Genomic DNA, 15,795 nt, shown 5'->3' on the forward strand with positions numbered 1-15,795 from the left:
TGTAGGGAGAATCCCTGGTCAAGGTAGGAGGATGGCACCAATGACCTCATGAGTTTCCCCAAAAGTCTACACTGGGTGATGATCTCCACCTTTGAGAGAAAAAGTGGTGTGGGAGGGAGGGAAGGGCTTGGGGTCTGCCCAAAACCGTGGGTCCAAACCCCGCCTCAGATGCTTAGTAGCTGTAGGTCCCTGGCCACTTCTCTCTGCCCTTCGGGGTCCTCAGCCTTAAAAGGGGATAAGAACGCCTACTTCACAGATTGTCATGAGGATACAGGGAGGAACCTGCGGGGTCAAACAGGAGGAAGCAGATGCCATGAAAAGCATACTGGATTTGGAGCCAAAGGACCTGGGTTCAGATCCTGGCTCTGTTCCCTTGTGTGACCTTGGGCAAGTCACTGACCTTTTCTGGGCCTCAGTTTCCTCCTCTGTAAAATGAAGAGATTGGTCCATGTTAATAACATAGGCGTTAATACACCTATGATCCATATTAATAACCTGAGGATTTTCTGACCACTTTTTCCTCATCCTTCCCATCCAATCAGTTGCCAAATCTTGTCCTCACTCTGAAGTATTTCTGGCACGAGGATGCCTCCTTCTGTCCCCTGAGGACTCTATTGTGCTTTAATTTCTGCCCACCTAGACCATGGCAATGACATCAACCAGATCTCAGAGCTGGAAGGAGTCACAGAGGAAACTGAGGCTCAGGACAGGTAAAGACCTTGCCCTAGGTCACACAGACAGTAAATAGCAGGGCCCAGGTGGCCTGGATTTCCAGGACAGCACATCCTGAGGTTTTTTCCCCAATATAGCACTCTGCCATTCAATGATCTGAATCCCAGTTCTTTAGACTGACATTCCAGGTTCTCCACAGTTGGCACCCTGTTGCAGTCTAGGGGCACTAGGAACCCCGAGATCCAAGAGTACAGGACAGGGGTATGCCTTGAAAGAATTTGACCACTCAAACCTTCTTTCATTCAAGTAGCCAGTTTATTGCAACACCAATAGAAGCAGGCCAGACTCCTAGTGAGTCTATTTGTGATGACAATACAAGCAGCCAGATTTTAAGAATATGCATTTGATGAGGATAGAATTGGTACTTTTATACAGAAAGACTGTGAGAAGATCTGGATGGGATCTAGGAGTGGCAAAAATTCAGGGGTGAACCAGGTGCAGACAATGAGGGCCACAATGAAAGGGCAGTTAAAAGGATTATTGTCTGGGATGGACCGGGTAAACCAGGTGAAGGCCAGAGATCTGGGCTCAGGGGCTTTGGGGTCCAGTTCCCAAATATGTGGTGTTTTCCTTTTAGGCTTCCAGCACAAATCCCATCCCCCAACAACCCCACCTCACAAGCATGGCACATTTGTGGAGAAAGGCAGTGAAAAGACAGTTTGGGTTCTATCTCCTCCACTTACTCCCACGGTGGCTTTGGACAAGTCCCTTTCTGGGATCACTGTCCTCATCTATAAAATGAAAGTGAATGGGAGGGTCTCCAAGGCTGTGATCTTTTCCCAGTCCTAGCACTCTCTCCTTCTCATGCTGACTCTACTCCAGCTGACCTGTATACTCACAGCCCCCATTCAGATCCAAGGACTTCCCAGGTTTTGCCCTCTCCCACTTTGGTCTTGTTGAAATTGTAACCATCCTTCAAGGCCCAGCTACTTTTCCACCTCCTCCATGGAGCCTTCCCAGATCCCCCTAGTAGGAGAAGAGCAGTCAAAGCACCTTGTCCCTCCCTCTCTGGTTCTTCTGCATTCAAGTTATTGTATAGGATGGGGCTTATTCTAATAAAGGGCTGGGGGACTTTGACCCCCACCCTTGGGGACAAAGAGACTCATCTCCACCCAGACCACTTATGTGGAATTCACCTAGGTAAGGTGGCCTTTACCCTCTAGTCAGAACTAGACTTTCCCAGTTGAGTTCGGGAGGTGGAGTCTCACCCAAGACTGACCCCAATCTCATCATCAGCCTCATCCCTCAGAGGCTGACTTGACCTAGTAACTAAATGAAGAAATAGAAAAAAACCTGGGTTCCTCCTCCCCCGTATTAATTGACTATATTTGAATTCTGAGTGAGTGAATCTCTGAGTGAGCAATTATTTCTGTTTTGACCAGAAACCTTGAGGGTCTTCTTTTACCTGCTGGGAGATTTTTCATAAACAAGTCCCTTCCACTGTCATGGTCATATTGCCACAGCTCCAGCCTCCAGCTTGAGCAGACTCTGGGCTTCCATCCTGGGGACCCTGGGCTCTGATTAGTAATCATCTTATCCACCAGGCTGGAGCATGGACTCTATCCCACCTTTCTAATTCTTGCTCCAGGCCAGGAATCAAACCATTCTTATAGCTACATCAAATATCAGCCTTCCCTACCAGCAAAGGCCTTGTCAATCATTTATCTAAAGACTGCAATCATCATTTCTTCTGACTTGTGCTCTAAACTCGATGGACACCATTCTCCCTACCCAAAAAAGGATGTAAGCTCCTTGGGGGCAAGGGTCATTGAGCCACCTTGGGTTGGTGTGTATGTGTATGTGTTTGTGCATGTATATGTATATGTGTGTGCATGTGTATTATATGTATACGTGTATGTATATGTGTGTATATGTGTATTTATATGTATATGTGTATTCGTAGTTGTGGCAGCAAGCACCTGAAGCGTCCCCAGGGTGGCTGCTCACATAGGTTCTTAGATCTGCTTTGATAAAGGAAAGCAACTCAAAATGGGTTAACAAGCTTACTTTAATCAGTCAAACATATATCGTTTACCTCGTTCAGGGGAAAAAGGTCAGCACCCTGAACTTCAAAGTATACAAGCAGAATGATCAAGACAGAAACAGATCAAGTAGACAGATTTCCAAACTGTCCAACCATTATATCTATACCAAATCAACATCTGGGTTTCAACATCTGGGTTTTTCAAAGGGGGGGGCCCTCTGGACAACGGCTTCCCAGAATCCATATCAAATCACAGAACACTTCTCAAAGTTAGCCCCACAACAAAGCTACACATCAGGGCTTATATAACCTTCTCCTGGCTCAGAGAATGTAACAACCTTATTGACTCACTGGCCAATCAAGAAGTATCTACTGAAAAACAAGCCTCCTACCCCAGGCTCCAGGTGCACTTTAGCCTAGGGGCAGGGAAGATCTTTAAATTTACATTCCCATTACAGTAGTGTATGTATATGTGTATGTGTGTGTATATGTATGTGTGCGTATGTATATGTATATGTGTATGTGTATGTATATGTATACACATGCAAACATTTTTTTCTCCAGTCAAGTGGCAAGGTTTATTGTAACGCCAACAGAAATGGGCAGGGTTCCTAGTGAACCTGTGACTTAATGGGGGTGAGACTGATGGTTATTTACAAAAGGACAGTGAAAGGCATTGCTTGGGATTAAGGAGTGGTAAGGGGACCGTGAAGAAATGCCCAGTGCCTTGGTTGGAGGTGCCAGTGTCTAGGCTGCAGACACATGTGGGGTAATTCAGGGACTGGGTTGTTTTCCAAGACATAGTCTTTTCCTTTTAGGGTCCAGGTCACAGCACCCCATCACTCCTCCCCTCAAACAAATGAGACCCAACATCTTTTGGGGTAAGGGGCAAAGGTCTCAGCTTCTGAAACCACTTCCTGCTGGCAAGAGGTATCCCTGCCTCGCTGGGCCAGTTCAAAGGGTCAGCTTCCCAACCTGGCTGAAGCCAGGTCCAGTGGGTCAGGGGCCTTTGACTTGAGGGAAGGTTGGGCTGCAACCTGAGCTGCATCTGGTAGTCGATGTCCTGGAGCCAGGTATCTCCAGCATTTAGCACAGCGCTGCCCAGCAGGAAAGCACTTCACAAATGCTTTTTCATTCATTCTCTCAGTTTTCTCCTTTGTTAAATCAAGTGGTGTTAATATCAACAACTCCCAACATTGACCTCCCAGTTCTAAGCCCCTTCCCGGCTCTGTCATCCCCCTTTCTAAGCCCCTTGTTGGCTCTTACATTCCCCTTTCTAAGCCCCTTTCCGGCTCTGACATCCCTATTCTAAGCCCCTTCTCGGCTGTGACATTTCACAGAAGAGGTGGGTTCCAGGGGACTGGTTAATCCATCAGATGCCTGAGGCCGGGTGGAAGGGCGAGGCGGGGCCAGATCTGACAGTGCCCGGCCAGGTCCCTCCCTCTCGGCTGTCACCCTGGGCGGGGAAAGGGAACGTGTTCACCGCCCTGTGAGCCGCGGAGGTCCAGGGCTGGGCTCCACCTCCTCTCTCTGTCTCCCCCTCCCTCTCTCCTCTCTCCTTCCTCCTCCAGCTCAGGCTAAGCCTGGGTCACTCCCGCCAACCCCGAAGCCTCCGCCACTCGCCCGGGCCTAGGTCATGGCCAACGGGGAGTCGTCCCGGAGGAAGGAGCGCGTCCTCTGCCTGTTCGATGTGGACGGGACCCTCACCCCGGCTCGCCAGGTACGGCCGCCCCGCAGTCCTGGGCCCCCTGTCCACGGCCTCTGCCTGCCGCCCTTGGACCTGGAATGAATGGACTGACGCCAGGGCGGGAGGCAGACGCAGGGTCAGCGCAGGGAGGGGCTCGGGCGAGAAATGGGGGGCTGGGAGCCGAGGCTGGGGGGGGTGGGGTGGAGGAGCGTGTGTGCGCGCGCGTCTGGGCGGGGAGGCCGAGAGAACTTGGCTTAGAAGCCTGATGCCAAGGAAACAGGGTGCATGCTGGCGCCTCGCTGGGGCTCCGTCCCCAGCCTGCACCCCCAATGCCCGTCTGACTCTCCCCAGAACAGCCTAGCGCGCTCCCTCCCACTTGTCACGCCGCCCTCGTCCTAACTACCGGCTTTCCCACTTCCTCACTTTGGATATGCCACCCACCCAAGCCTGCCCAAGAACGGCAGTCTCCCATCACCTCCGGGGGACCCCCTAATTCCATCCTTTACTTCCCCAGGACTGCCCCCTATCCTGGCCTTTACCCCGGGCCCAACCGTCTCCCCACCCTACCCCCTCCACCCTCTCCCAACGCAGCCAGACCACCCTAGTCCCTTCGATAAGGCCTTACTCTGCTGGTACCTCCCTGCATCTTAAACTTCTCCCCTCCCCCCATGTGACTCCCCTCCTCACCGTTCTCCGACCCCTCCTAATAACCCAAGGGGTCTTCACTGTAACCCCTGTTTGTGTCTTGGACCCCTCTGACAGCCTGGTGCACCCAATATTTCCAGAATCATGTTTTAGTTTTTTTCCTAACCCAATTTTTTTTAAGTTTTTCAATTTCATTTCTAAATTATAATCGTGTTTTTAAATGCATAGAGTATGAAGATAACAAAGGAAAGTAATTCTCTAAAAACATAAATATCAAAATGTGTATTTTTTAAAACAAGTTCACAGTCTAGGGTAGTGGTAAATCCCTCTCTAATCCCTTCTGCAGCTCCCCTAATCCTCCCCAGCAGCCTCCCCCCCATTTCCCAGTCTTCCCATACTCCCTTTGGTCCACTTAGACACCCTAATCCTGCTTCTGCACCCACCGTGATTCCCCTCCTATGCCCTACCTCCCTACCCTAATCATTCTAATTCTCACCCCTGGGATAAACACTCCCATTTCTAGAGCCAGCTTTTTATTGGCATCATTTTTTTCTGTCTCTTCTCACCTCTGCCTAAGTGCCTGCCCCTCTCTGTCCTGTCCCCCACCCTTCCCAAGGCCTATTTACTTTGAGTAGTGGACTCTCCCCCTTGGCTTGGCTGAGCATGGACGTCTGAACTGACATTAGTGTAGAAGCTTCACCTCTCATCTCTGACACTGGCTTTCCAGTCACCTACCTTCTCTGGCATCTCCCAGAGATTATAAAATGGTAGAGAAGTGCCAGCCTAGGGGAACACTGATTACCCAGTGGCCAATTTAGAATCTAGTCATCTGTGTATTTGTTGATTTGTATAACTTCTGCTCTTCTGGGACTGTCTCACTTCTTTATATTTCCAGTGCCAGGCACATAGTAGGCATTTAATAAACGATTGTTGCCTGGCCCAACAAACTATGTCCTGGAGGTAAAAAGCCAGAAATGATAGAGCCGCTTCTCCAGGGCTGGAAGATTTGATTTTCAGAGACAGTGTGTGCTATTAATTGGGAGAGTGGGTGGGGGGAAGGAAGGCTAGAGTTAGGGGAGATATCCAGAGATGCCTCTTGGAAGGAGCTTTGTTGAGAAAGCCAGGATCCCTAAGAGCCAGAGGAGAGTTATGGGTATGATAGATTAAAGAGCCTGCAGGTCCCATTCCAGAAATGGGGGGGGGATGGTGGGAGAAGGAACTGCTTACTAGCACCCCCCTATTTATCGGCTCATAGACTCAGAACTGAGAGGGATGTTTTCCAGTCACTAAAATTCTCTGTCTCAGTTGCTTTACTTTGTAAAATGGAAACCCTAACAAGATTGTCCCTGATAGGTTGTGGTGAGATCTGGTGAGAGCTGGAGTAAGGAAGTCCAGGCTCAGACCCTTACTAACTGTGGGATCCTGGGCAAGTCGGCCTCGGTGCACCTCAGTTCCCTCACCTATAAAAAGGGGTTTCCTCGGTGCACCTCATAGGGTTATTGTAAGGAGCAAATAAGGTAATATTTATTTTTAAAATTTTATTTCATTAAATTTGTTTATTTACTTTTAGTTGACAACATTCAGTTCCACAATCCCTTGAGTTCCTAACTTCCTCCCTCTCCCCATGGTGGGCATGTAATCTGATATAGGCTCTACAAATATAAGGTAATATTTATAACACCGTTTGCAAATCTTATTGTCATCTTTTCTCCTGGTTTCTTATACTAGGCCAGCCAATGGTTCAGATCCTGACTGAGAGGGGGCGGGAGAGGGGTCCCCAAGCCACAGAACAGATGGTCCTGCTCGGAAGTTCCAAGATAAGGGCAAACACCTAGCTCCAATCTGTGGAGACCTGCCAATCTCCCCACAGAAGATAGATCCTGATCTTCGGACTGGCCTTCTTAGTCCAAGCCCTTCTCTCCCCCTGCTCCAAGCTTCGATTACTGTTATGCAAATATGTAGGTGAAAGCCAACTGGTTGGAGGCTGCTGGGAGGAGACTAGGGCTGCCTCAGGCTAGGACAAGGCAGCATTGCCTAAGTCTCCCTAGGTCTTGATGTCCTTAACCTCAAATACCTGAAATAGTAAACATAAGCCTTACCCTACTTACCCCACAGATACATAAGGTTTGTGGAAGCATCACTAGGAGGTAGAGTCTTTAGTGGCTCCCGATTACCTCTGAACAAAGTACAAATTTCTAAATCTGGCATTCAAGGCCCTCTCCAGTCTGGTTATAATGTAGCTTTCCAACTTGATCCCCTATTATTCTCTTCTGTATTCTTTCCCCACTCATCAAACAGATCCCCAAACTCAGCCTGCCTTTCCCCACCTTTATGTTTATTTTTCTCTGATGCCTGAACATATAAGAGCTCCCCAGTTCCTCCACCCGTATTGACACCCCAAGCTTCCTCTAAGATCTGGATGACCCCCTGCCTTCCCCTCAGCTGGATGCCAATCATAAATGACATCTAGGTAGGGTTTTAGAGTCTGCAAAGGTCTCCTTCCAGCTTCACAGTGATACTGTGGAGGGACTGGGGAAGGTCGGGCAATTATTATATCATCTTATTCATCAAAGAAAAGTTTGAAAACTGTGCTCCTTAGGCACAAGTCTGACAGAAATAATTTGTGTTAGTTTATCATTAAACTCAAGCAGGTCCTGTTTAAGAGGGAAATGTCCAAAAGGACAGGGTCATCCTCATGCCCTCACAAAGGTGAGTCTTCCTGACTGTAGGCCTGGCACTCTATCCACTGGTCCTATATGGAGTCTTAATTCAGCTCATTCCTTAGTGTTGTTCCCTTAGCTCATCTAACCCATCCCTTTCATTTTATAGAGAGGTAGTTGAGGCCCAGAGAGGTTAAGATGAGTTGCCTATTAATGACCACTTCTGGGTCTAGTCTTTCAACCAACCATTCCTAAATCCACCTAATTGTACTATAGTTCAACCACACCTCTTCCACCATTTCCCCCCCAAGAATATCATGAGATATTTTGTTGAATACTTTGCTAAAACAAAAACAAAAAAACCAGGAAAATTCTATTTATAGAAAGCTATTGCTGCTTCTCTGGCTTACAGCTGGCCTAGTTTGCCACAGCCCTTCCAGCATGTTCTGTTTTCACCTTTTCTCATCTTTGTCCTCTGATGCTCCTGCAGTCTTTTCAGGAACTCAAGGCAAGGTCACAGGCCTATGGTGTAGAGATTCCATCTGTTTTCCTTTTTTTTCCAATGTCAGATACCTCTTCTGTTCTTCAGCATCTTTCCAAGATTGCTAAACAAGGCTCTTGGGGATGTACTTTCGCTTCCTCTCTGCCTCTTAGCATCTTTCTCTGCCTTCCATCTGCCATCTCCTCTAGAAATCCCACCTAGGGGTTTCATTTGAAAGTGACCTCTTCCTGGAGCACCGGCTCCAGTGTTGGGATGACCTGGGGATCAAATCTGGGCTCAGATACTTACCATCACACCCAGAAATAACTGGCCGTGTAACCTTGAGCAAATTACTTAACCCTGATTGCTTAAAAACAACAAAAAAAAGTGACCTCTTCCTCAAATTCCCCAATAGTTCAGTGTCAGATTTCACCTCGGTCCCATCCCCCCATCCCCTCTTAGGGTTATTTGTATACGGTCACAATCTTCCTATTAGATGGTTCATGTTGCTAGCGATGGAAGAGAATTCAGAGGCCATTGTGTACAACCCCCTCATTTTTACAGAGGGACAAACTGAGTCCTAAAAATGGGGAAGTGCCTTGCCCAATAGTGCCATATAGGTATTAGTGTCAGAGGAAGGATTTGAACCCAGGTCTTGTTTCTCTTCATCCAGGGTCCTTTCCACTGGACCACACTGACTCTATTATCTAGGTTAAGCCTCTTGAAGGCAGGGGACCATACTATTTTTCATCTTGGTGTCTGTCACTGTGCCTGGACTATAGAAAAGGCTTTAATCAAGGTTGAGTTGAATTGCCTGGCTTTGCACTAAGGAGAAAAGAGGACCCTCCAGTCTGGCCAGGGGGGTCTCAAGAGAACATTTGTGAAAAAAGAAAGGGAATGGTGTATTGACTGGGGGCTCTCTCTCCTGCTCCCCTAGAAAATCGACCCAGAAGTGGCAGCCTTCCTCCAGGAGCTTCGGGGGCGGGTGAAGATTGGGGTGGTGGGAGGCTCCGATTACTCCAAGATCGCTGAACAGCTGGGAGAGGGGGATGAGGGTAAGAATTTTCACTTCTCAGGTCTGGAGGGGGAGGGGTTAGATATGGGAACATTTTCTCTCACTCTGATTTTCCTTGGTTTGTTCTTCCAGACCATGAGGTGATGAGGAGGCTAGAGCTGAGGTCATGCATGTGGGGGTAGGGGGAGGTGAGGGAATTAGGGGAACCAAGAGTTAGGGAAAGGTAGGAACAGAGTGGGGAGGCAGGGAGGCACCCAGGCCTCCCAAGCCAGCACCTGTGCTTCTGGGCTAAACAAAATAAATTTGAGTCAGAGAAGGAAGTGGGGGTGTTTAAATTAGGGAGAAATGACTTGTGGGGGTGGGTGGGTGGCAGGGGGTTGTCATGTGGGCAATGAGTACCAGTTCTGTACAGGTTATAAAGTGGGGTTCTCCTTTGGGGAGGGCAAGTACCCTCTCTATAAAAGGGAGGAGACTGAGGCTTGGGAATTCTGGTAAAATTGGATGGAGGGTGCTCGGGTCAGATTGGGAGGTGAAACTGGGATCATTCCTTCCATGTTTCATTCCCTCCTGGTCTCCATCTGCCTTGGACGTTGCCTGGCCTCCCTGCTTCGCCTCATGCCTCACCTAAAGTCATAGAAAAGTTTGACTACGTCTTTGCAGAGAATGGAACAGTGCAGTACAAAAATGGCCGGCTGCTCTCCAAGCAGGTTGTCCTCCCCCTCCCCCTACTCTACTCTCGGGTCTCTCCTCAGTCCCTGTATTCCTCAGTATACTTCCCATTTGACCCCTACCCTGCTTTTCCTCCTCAATTTCTGTCCCTCTCCCATATTGGGGGGTCCTTATTGATGCCCTGACACTTTCCGACCTCGGTGCAGCCTGAGGCAGAGATGGCCCATGCTACAGATAAGTTAACTGAGGCCCCAGTGGGCTTCTCTCTAGAGAGTCTGCTCCCAGCTAGGTGAGGGACTAGGACCCTGGAACATAGGGGGGGAGGCTAGGGACCATCTGTCCCTGATAGACCTGCCTTCCCCCCCAGAGGAGAAGAGTAGTCCCCTTTCTGTTGCATTTCCTCATCCTTCCTTCTCTCCCCTCCTGCTCTGGCTTCAGACCATCCAAAACCACCTCGGAGAGGAACTTCTGCAGGACCTCATCAACTTCTGTCTCAACTACATGGCCTTGTTGAAGCTGCCCAAGAAGCGGTGAGGCCAGGACCCTTTCTTCCCCCTACTCCCCACCCCCCTTGTCCTGGGGGAAGATCCAAGGCTGGGCTGGAGGGAAACCCCTGAGGAGGGAATTTGGGACAGAGTGGTGCAGGGTAGGGGCCTGAGAACAGGGAATGTCAAGGCTGGAAGGGAGCTTAGAACCAGTAACATCAGAGCTGGGAGGGAGCTTAGAACAGGGAATGTGTGTGGGGGGGGTGCCCTTAGGACCAAGAATATAACAATAGTTAGAATTTATCTAGCATATTAAAATATGCAAAGCACTTGACTTATTTAGGTAATCTTTACCACACCCCCAGGGAGCACATGCTATTATTATTCCCATTTTATAGAGTAGGCAAACAGAGGTTAAGTGACTGGTCCTGGGTCACACAGCCTGTAAGTGCCTGAAGCAGGATTTTTAACTCAAGTCTTCTGGCTCCAGGTCCAGTGCTCTACCCACTGGGTTGAGGGGAGACTTCATTCAGGAGCTTCCTCCAGGCTCTCCCCACCCTTAGCGCCATACTTTCCTTTCTGTCCTCTGTCCACAGTGGGACCTTCATCGAATTCCGCAACGGGATGCTGAACGTCTCCCCCATTGGCCGCAGCTGTACCCTGGAGGAGAGGATTGAATTCTCTGAGCTGGACAAGGTGATGGGAGGGGACGTCCCAGGCTGGGGAGACGGGAGGAGGAGAGCCATGGCTCATTTTTATGTGCCCGGGACTCCCTCAGAGACTAGAAAGCTCCATGGGCCCACCCCCTCATTTTACTGGGGAGGGAAATGAAGCCCAGAGAGGTCAGTCCCCTTTCCCAACACAGGAGGCTCCAAATCCAGCATTCTTCGCTGTTCCAACTTCCTCATTGGTGGGTCTAAGGCCATCTTTTTACTGAGTCAGGTGGGGCCTGGAGAGCGGAGGGGACTTGTTTCAGATCACAAAGGATCTGACAGCAAATAAAGGAATTATTTTCCATAATTCCTGGGGTCCAAATTCAGGGCTCTTTCTAATGTGCCATAAGGAATTACATTTCCATATTATTTTTAGGGTTCATGAAGCACTTTCCTCATAAACAGCACTGAGAGGCAGTAGGGCAGGAATGAGAGATTCTTTCAAGCAGGGTGGTTATGTAATATTTATTACAACAGCCAGCGTTTCTATAGAATTTAAAGTTTGCAGAGTACTTTACATATATTTTGCCATTTTATTCTCACAATAACTTGGGGGGTAGAGGTTTGTGTAACCCCCATTTTACAGAGGGGAACGTTGAGGCTCAGCGAAGACCAGTGGCTTTCCTGAGGTCATCTGGCTTGGTGTCCAAGTCAGTTTCTGAACCCCTGTCACCTGGCTCTCAGATCTTTACTCTGCCTTCTGGAGAACACCATCTACCCACCAGTGTTTATTAACTCAGCACCTCCTTTGTTGGGGAACAAAGAGCTGGCAGATCTCCCCCTGCCCTGAAGGAGTTCTAGTGTGAAAAGTCAGACCCAGACTGGGATATTTATTTATTTATTTATTTTAGGTAATCAGGGTTAAGTCTCATAGCTAGTAAAGTGTCTGAGGCTGGGTTTGAACTCAGGTCCTCCTGACTGTAGGGCCAGCACTCTATCCACCGCACCACCTAGCTGGCCCAGGAACATAAGAGGCACAAACTGTTCTGAGTTTAGCAATTCAGAAGCAAGCGTGTTCCCTGGACCTGGAGTGGTCTTTGTGGACTTTGGCTCCCCCCACAGAAAGAAAAGCACAAACCACAAGGGTCCGTCCACCTCTGCAGAAATTGCCCAGGGACCAACCAGTATGAGGATTTGGAAATTAGTGGGATCTTGAGGCCTGCTCTCCCTCCCTCCTGCTTTGCCTTGACCAGGGCAAGGCCAAGCTTCTCCCTCTCAGCCTCAATCGAGATAAGCCTCTTGTAGAGGCCAGAGGGCCAGGGAGAACTGAATTTCCATCCTAAATCAGGCCCGAACTCTGGTCAATTCACATAGTCCTTCTGGGCCTCAGTTCCCCCTCTGTAAAACTAGGGGAGGGGGTAGACTCAGTGACCTTAAGGCCCCTTCTAGATCTAAAACCATAGCCCTCTGAAAGGGGGAGTGATAGCAATAACCTCACCCTCCTCATAGGATTGTTGGGAGATTCGTTATGATAAGATGAATGAATAAGGCATGAGAAAATGTGAATAAAGCCTTCTAATGCTCCACAGAAATGTCCTCTTACAGAAAGAAAAGATCCGGGAGAAATTCGTGGAGGCCTTGAAGGCAGAGTTTGCGGGCAAAGGGCTGAGGTTCTCCCGAGGTATGTGGGTGTGGGATGGGCTGAGAAGATCTCTCCCCTTAAGAACTTTCCTCTTAAGGATCATTTTGACCCAAGGTACCCTCACTCTTACCTGGGGTGCATTCATTCTCAGGCCCCTGATCAGAACTAAAAGGAGCCTTAGAGACCACCTGGTCCCACCCCCCTTGTTTAATGTTGGGGAATGGCTGTGAGAGGGGGAGCTCCTTCCTCCAGGCCACATGGCTGGCTGGGGCAGATCCCAGGTCTCCTCACTCTCTCAATCCAAGACTTAGCATTCATTCAGCCTTGGCCTGGTGCCAGATACTGGGTAGATCCAGAAAAGCAAGTTAGGGAGCTCTCCTGCCCTCTGGGAGCTTGCATTTGGAGAACTCCAGCTCTCAGCCTCAGTCACTTTTCCTTGTGCCTTGGCCCCCCTCCAGGCTCTCTCATCCCCTTTCTCCCTTGGCCTCTCAGGGGGCATGATCAGCTTCGACGTCTTCCCTGAGGGCTGGGACAAGCGCTACTGCCTGGATCGCCTGGACCAGGAGAGCTTTGACACCATTCACTTTTTTGGGAATGAGACCAGCCCAGTGAGTTCAGGGCTCATGCTACTGTGGGGAGGAGGATGGAGGTCACTTTGGGAAGGGAGGTGAAGGCCACTAGGATGGGACGGAATTAGCCCAGAACCCTCTGGAGTGCCCCCCCATCCAATGCTGTGGTTGAAGCTATGGTTAGTTTTGAGCATCTTGAGTGGGCTCAGTCCCTAGTTAGGTGCTATGGGAAGTGGGGGTGGTGCTGGGCTGGGAGAGGGGTCATCTGCCCCATTCCACTGCCCTCCTTCCAGAGATGTGGAAACTGATGCCCAGAACAGTGACTTACCCAAGGCCACACAGGTGTACCAGCAGACCTGAGATCTAAGCCTAGGCCCTACGTAGGACATCTCCCCACACTTGGACATCTCTGGGGATGGCCAGCTCTCATTGTTAGGACATTGTCATTCTTCTTGAGCCAAAATCTGCCTCTCTGAAACCTTGGGTGGTAGGACTGTGAGGTCTGGAGCCAGAGGGGAGGGGCCTTAACAGGTCATCTCACTCAAAGCCCCCATTTTATAAATGAAACCAAGCCTAGAGAGATTTAGAGAGGTCCCTGAGAGTTGTCCCCATTGTCCCCAGCTCTGCCTCCCGGAACCAGCAGAATAAAGCTCATCCCTCCTCCCCAGACCAGCCCTTGGGCTCTGATGAAAGCCTTAGGTCCCTTCCCTCCCCACCCTGAGCCTGCTCTGCTCCCGAATCCCTGTTTCTTCCAGTGGATCCCAGCAGGTCTCCTCTCTATTGTGCTCTCCAGTTGTGCCCTTTGGAATGATTCCTCGGCCTCAGTGTCCCAGAGTGGCTTTTCTGCTCCACCCCAGACTGGGCTGCACTGCGGGGATGGTCATTCAGTTTAACAAATATTAAACACCTATTGTATGCCAGGCACCATCATAGGGTGCTTTAGGGTCATAAAAATGAAAACAAAACAGAAAAACAACCAGGTCCTTCCCTCAAAGATCTTACATTCTGCTGGGAGAGCGATCCATCCTGCAAGGAGATAGGTAAATAAAAGGTGATTTGAGGGGCGAGAAGGCCTGGGCCTGGAGGGTGAATGAAAGTCACTTTTGCTCTCTTCTTCCTTTCCAGGGGGGCAATGACTACGAGATTTACGATGACCCCCGGACGGTGGGGCACAGTGTGGTCTCTCCCCAGGACACAGTGCAGAGATGCAGGGAGCTCTTCTTCCCAGAGAGTGCCCACGAAGCATGAGGCTGTGTCCCCTGAGGGCTCAGGGACCAAGGTGGCTTCACCTGGGGATTGTCAAAGCACCTCCAGGACATGTGGAGAAAGAGCCCCAACTGGCCGCAGTGGTGGGGGAGGGGGAGCTTGGCAGCAGCCCTTGCCCTTCTCCCTGCTCCCCTCTTTTTTCCCCTTCCCTACAGAGGAAGAGCATCCTCTGCCCATCTGCTGGAAAAGATTTGGAGTAAGGGGCTTGGGTTGGAAGGAGCCCAGCCAAGCTTTGTCACGGTGGCAGATGGACAGACAGACAGATAATGTGGGGGAGGGCCCAAGTCATCCCTCAGGGTGTTTATAGTCTAGGTTACTAATCTCTGGTCCCAGATTTCCATATCCTCCCCTATAGTCACAAGGTTGCCAGAGTGGGTGGGACAACAGGCATCCAGGAAGGGATAGGTTTCTCTTTCTCTCCTTCCCCTACCCCTTTTCTTCCCCTCGAAAGCTTCTGTTAGGGCCTAGAGAACAGGTGGGTGAAGGGCTGCATGGGGAGAAGGCCATCAGTAAGCATTTAGGAAGTGCTGGCTTTGGGCCAGGTCCCTCCCAGCCTCTTCTCCCCCTTGGATTGGGGCAAGATGGAATCCACCCAGTTGCACACCAAGGGTTACCCAGAAGGTGGGTGCTAGCCTCATCCCTGCATGTCTAAGAGCTTAAACCCCACCTCAACCAGGAGGCAAGCCCTAAAAGGCAGATATCTGATGCCCTGGTCACCCTTTATCCCCAACCACCCACACACCCAGAGCCACTATTGGTCCCCTGGCATGCCATTCAACTAAGATACACAGCTGTGAGCTAGGGGGTGGCCTTGTTATCTCCTCCCTCCACATCCTCCAGCCTTGTGGCTGCCTGGCAGGGGGAGGAGAAGTCCAGGACTCACCATCCTAGGCCTGATTTGCCTCTACACCCCCCTACACAATATGACCTGTTCCCTCTGGGTCTGACCCTTGTGCTAGGACACTGTCCGTCCTCACCTAGAGTGAATCAATGTTGTTTTTCTGTGCAAAGAAAAAAAAATTATGTTGGAGAGAGTGTATGTATGTAAGAAAAAGCTCTGCTTAGGGGTGAAGGGCATAGCTCTAAACAATAGAGAGCTTTATTATGTCACAAATTCTATTAAACGACAGAAATCCATCTCAGCCTAGCCCTTGTTTCCTTTCCAGTAAAAGGGATCCATAGGAATATATATCTTGAGTTCAAGGGGACCCCAGAAACCATCGACACTGACTCCCTTTTTTTTGTAGATGAAGACACTGAGGCTCACAGGGGTCCAAGGATATAATCCAAGTGAAGGGAGATGAAGT

General features: G+C 49.7%; 1 protein-coding gene across 1 annotated transcript; it reads left to right on the forward strand.

The window, feature by feature from the left end:
* The first annotated feature begins 4,162 nt into the window (after window positions 1–4,162).
* PMM1 (phosphomannomutase 1) lies at window positions 4,163–15,625 on the forward strand. Its single transcript, XM_069099427.1, has 8 exons — window positions 4,163–4,436; window positions 9,127–9,244; window positions 9,835–9,911; window positions 10,312–10,403; window positions 10,955–11,054; window positions 12,617–12,692; window positions 13,146–13,261; window positions 14,348–15,625. The coding sequence occupies exons 1-8, from the start codon at window positions 4,353–4,355 to the stop codon at window positions 14,468–14,470; spliced, it is 786 nt and encodes a 261-aa protein (XP_068955528.1). The 5' UTR covers window positions 4,163–4,352; the 3' UTR covers window positions 14,471–15,625.
* The last annotated feature ends 170 nt before the right edge of the window (window positions 15,626–15,795 follow it).

This window comes from Petaurus breviceps, unplaced genomic scaffold (genome assembly GCF_028583685.1).
Source record: "Petaurus breviceps papuanus isolate PSGF00001 unplaced genomic scaffold, PetGlider_PUasm1.0 379, whole genome shotgun sequence".
NCBI classification, from domain to species: domain Eukaryota; kingdom Metazoa; phylum Chordata; class Mammalia; order Diprotodontia; family Petauridae; genus Petaurus; species Petaurus breviceps.

Bases quoted from the DNA above. Each gene is read 5' to 3' on its own strand.
- PMM1 (XM_069099427.1), top strand. From the start codon at position 4,353: ATGGCCAACGGGGAGTCGTCCCGGAGGAAGGAGCGCGTCCTCTGCCTG. The intron at 10,404-10,954 runs GTGAGGCCAGGA...CTCTGTCCACAG, and splicing joins TTGAAGCTGCCCAAGAAGCG to TGGGACCTTCATCGAATTCC. The intron at 13,262-14,347 runs GTGAGTTCAGGG...CTTCCTTTCCAG, and splicing joins TTGGGAATGAGACCAGCCCA to GGGGGCAATGACTACGAGAT.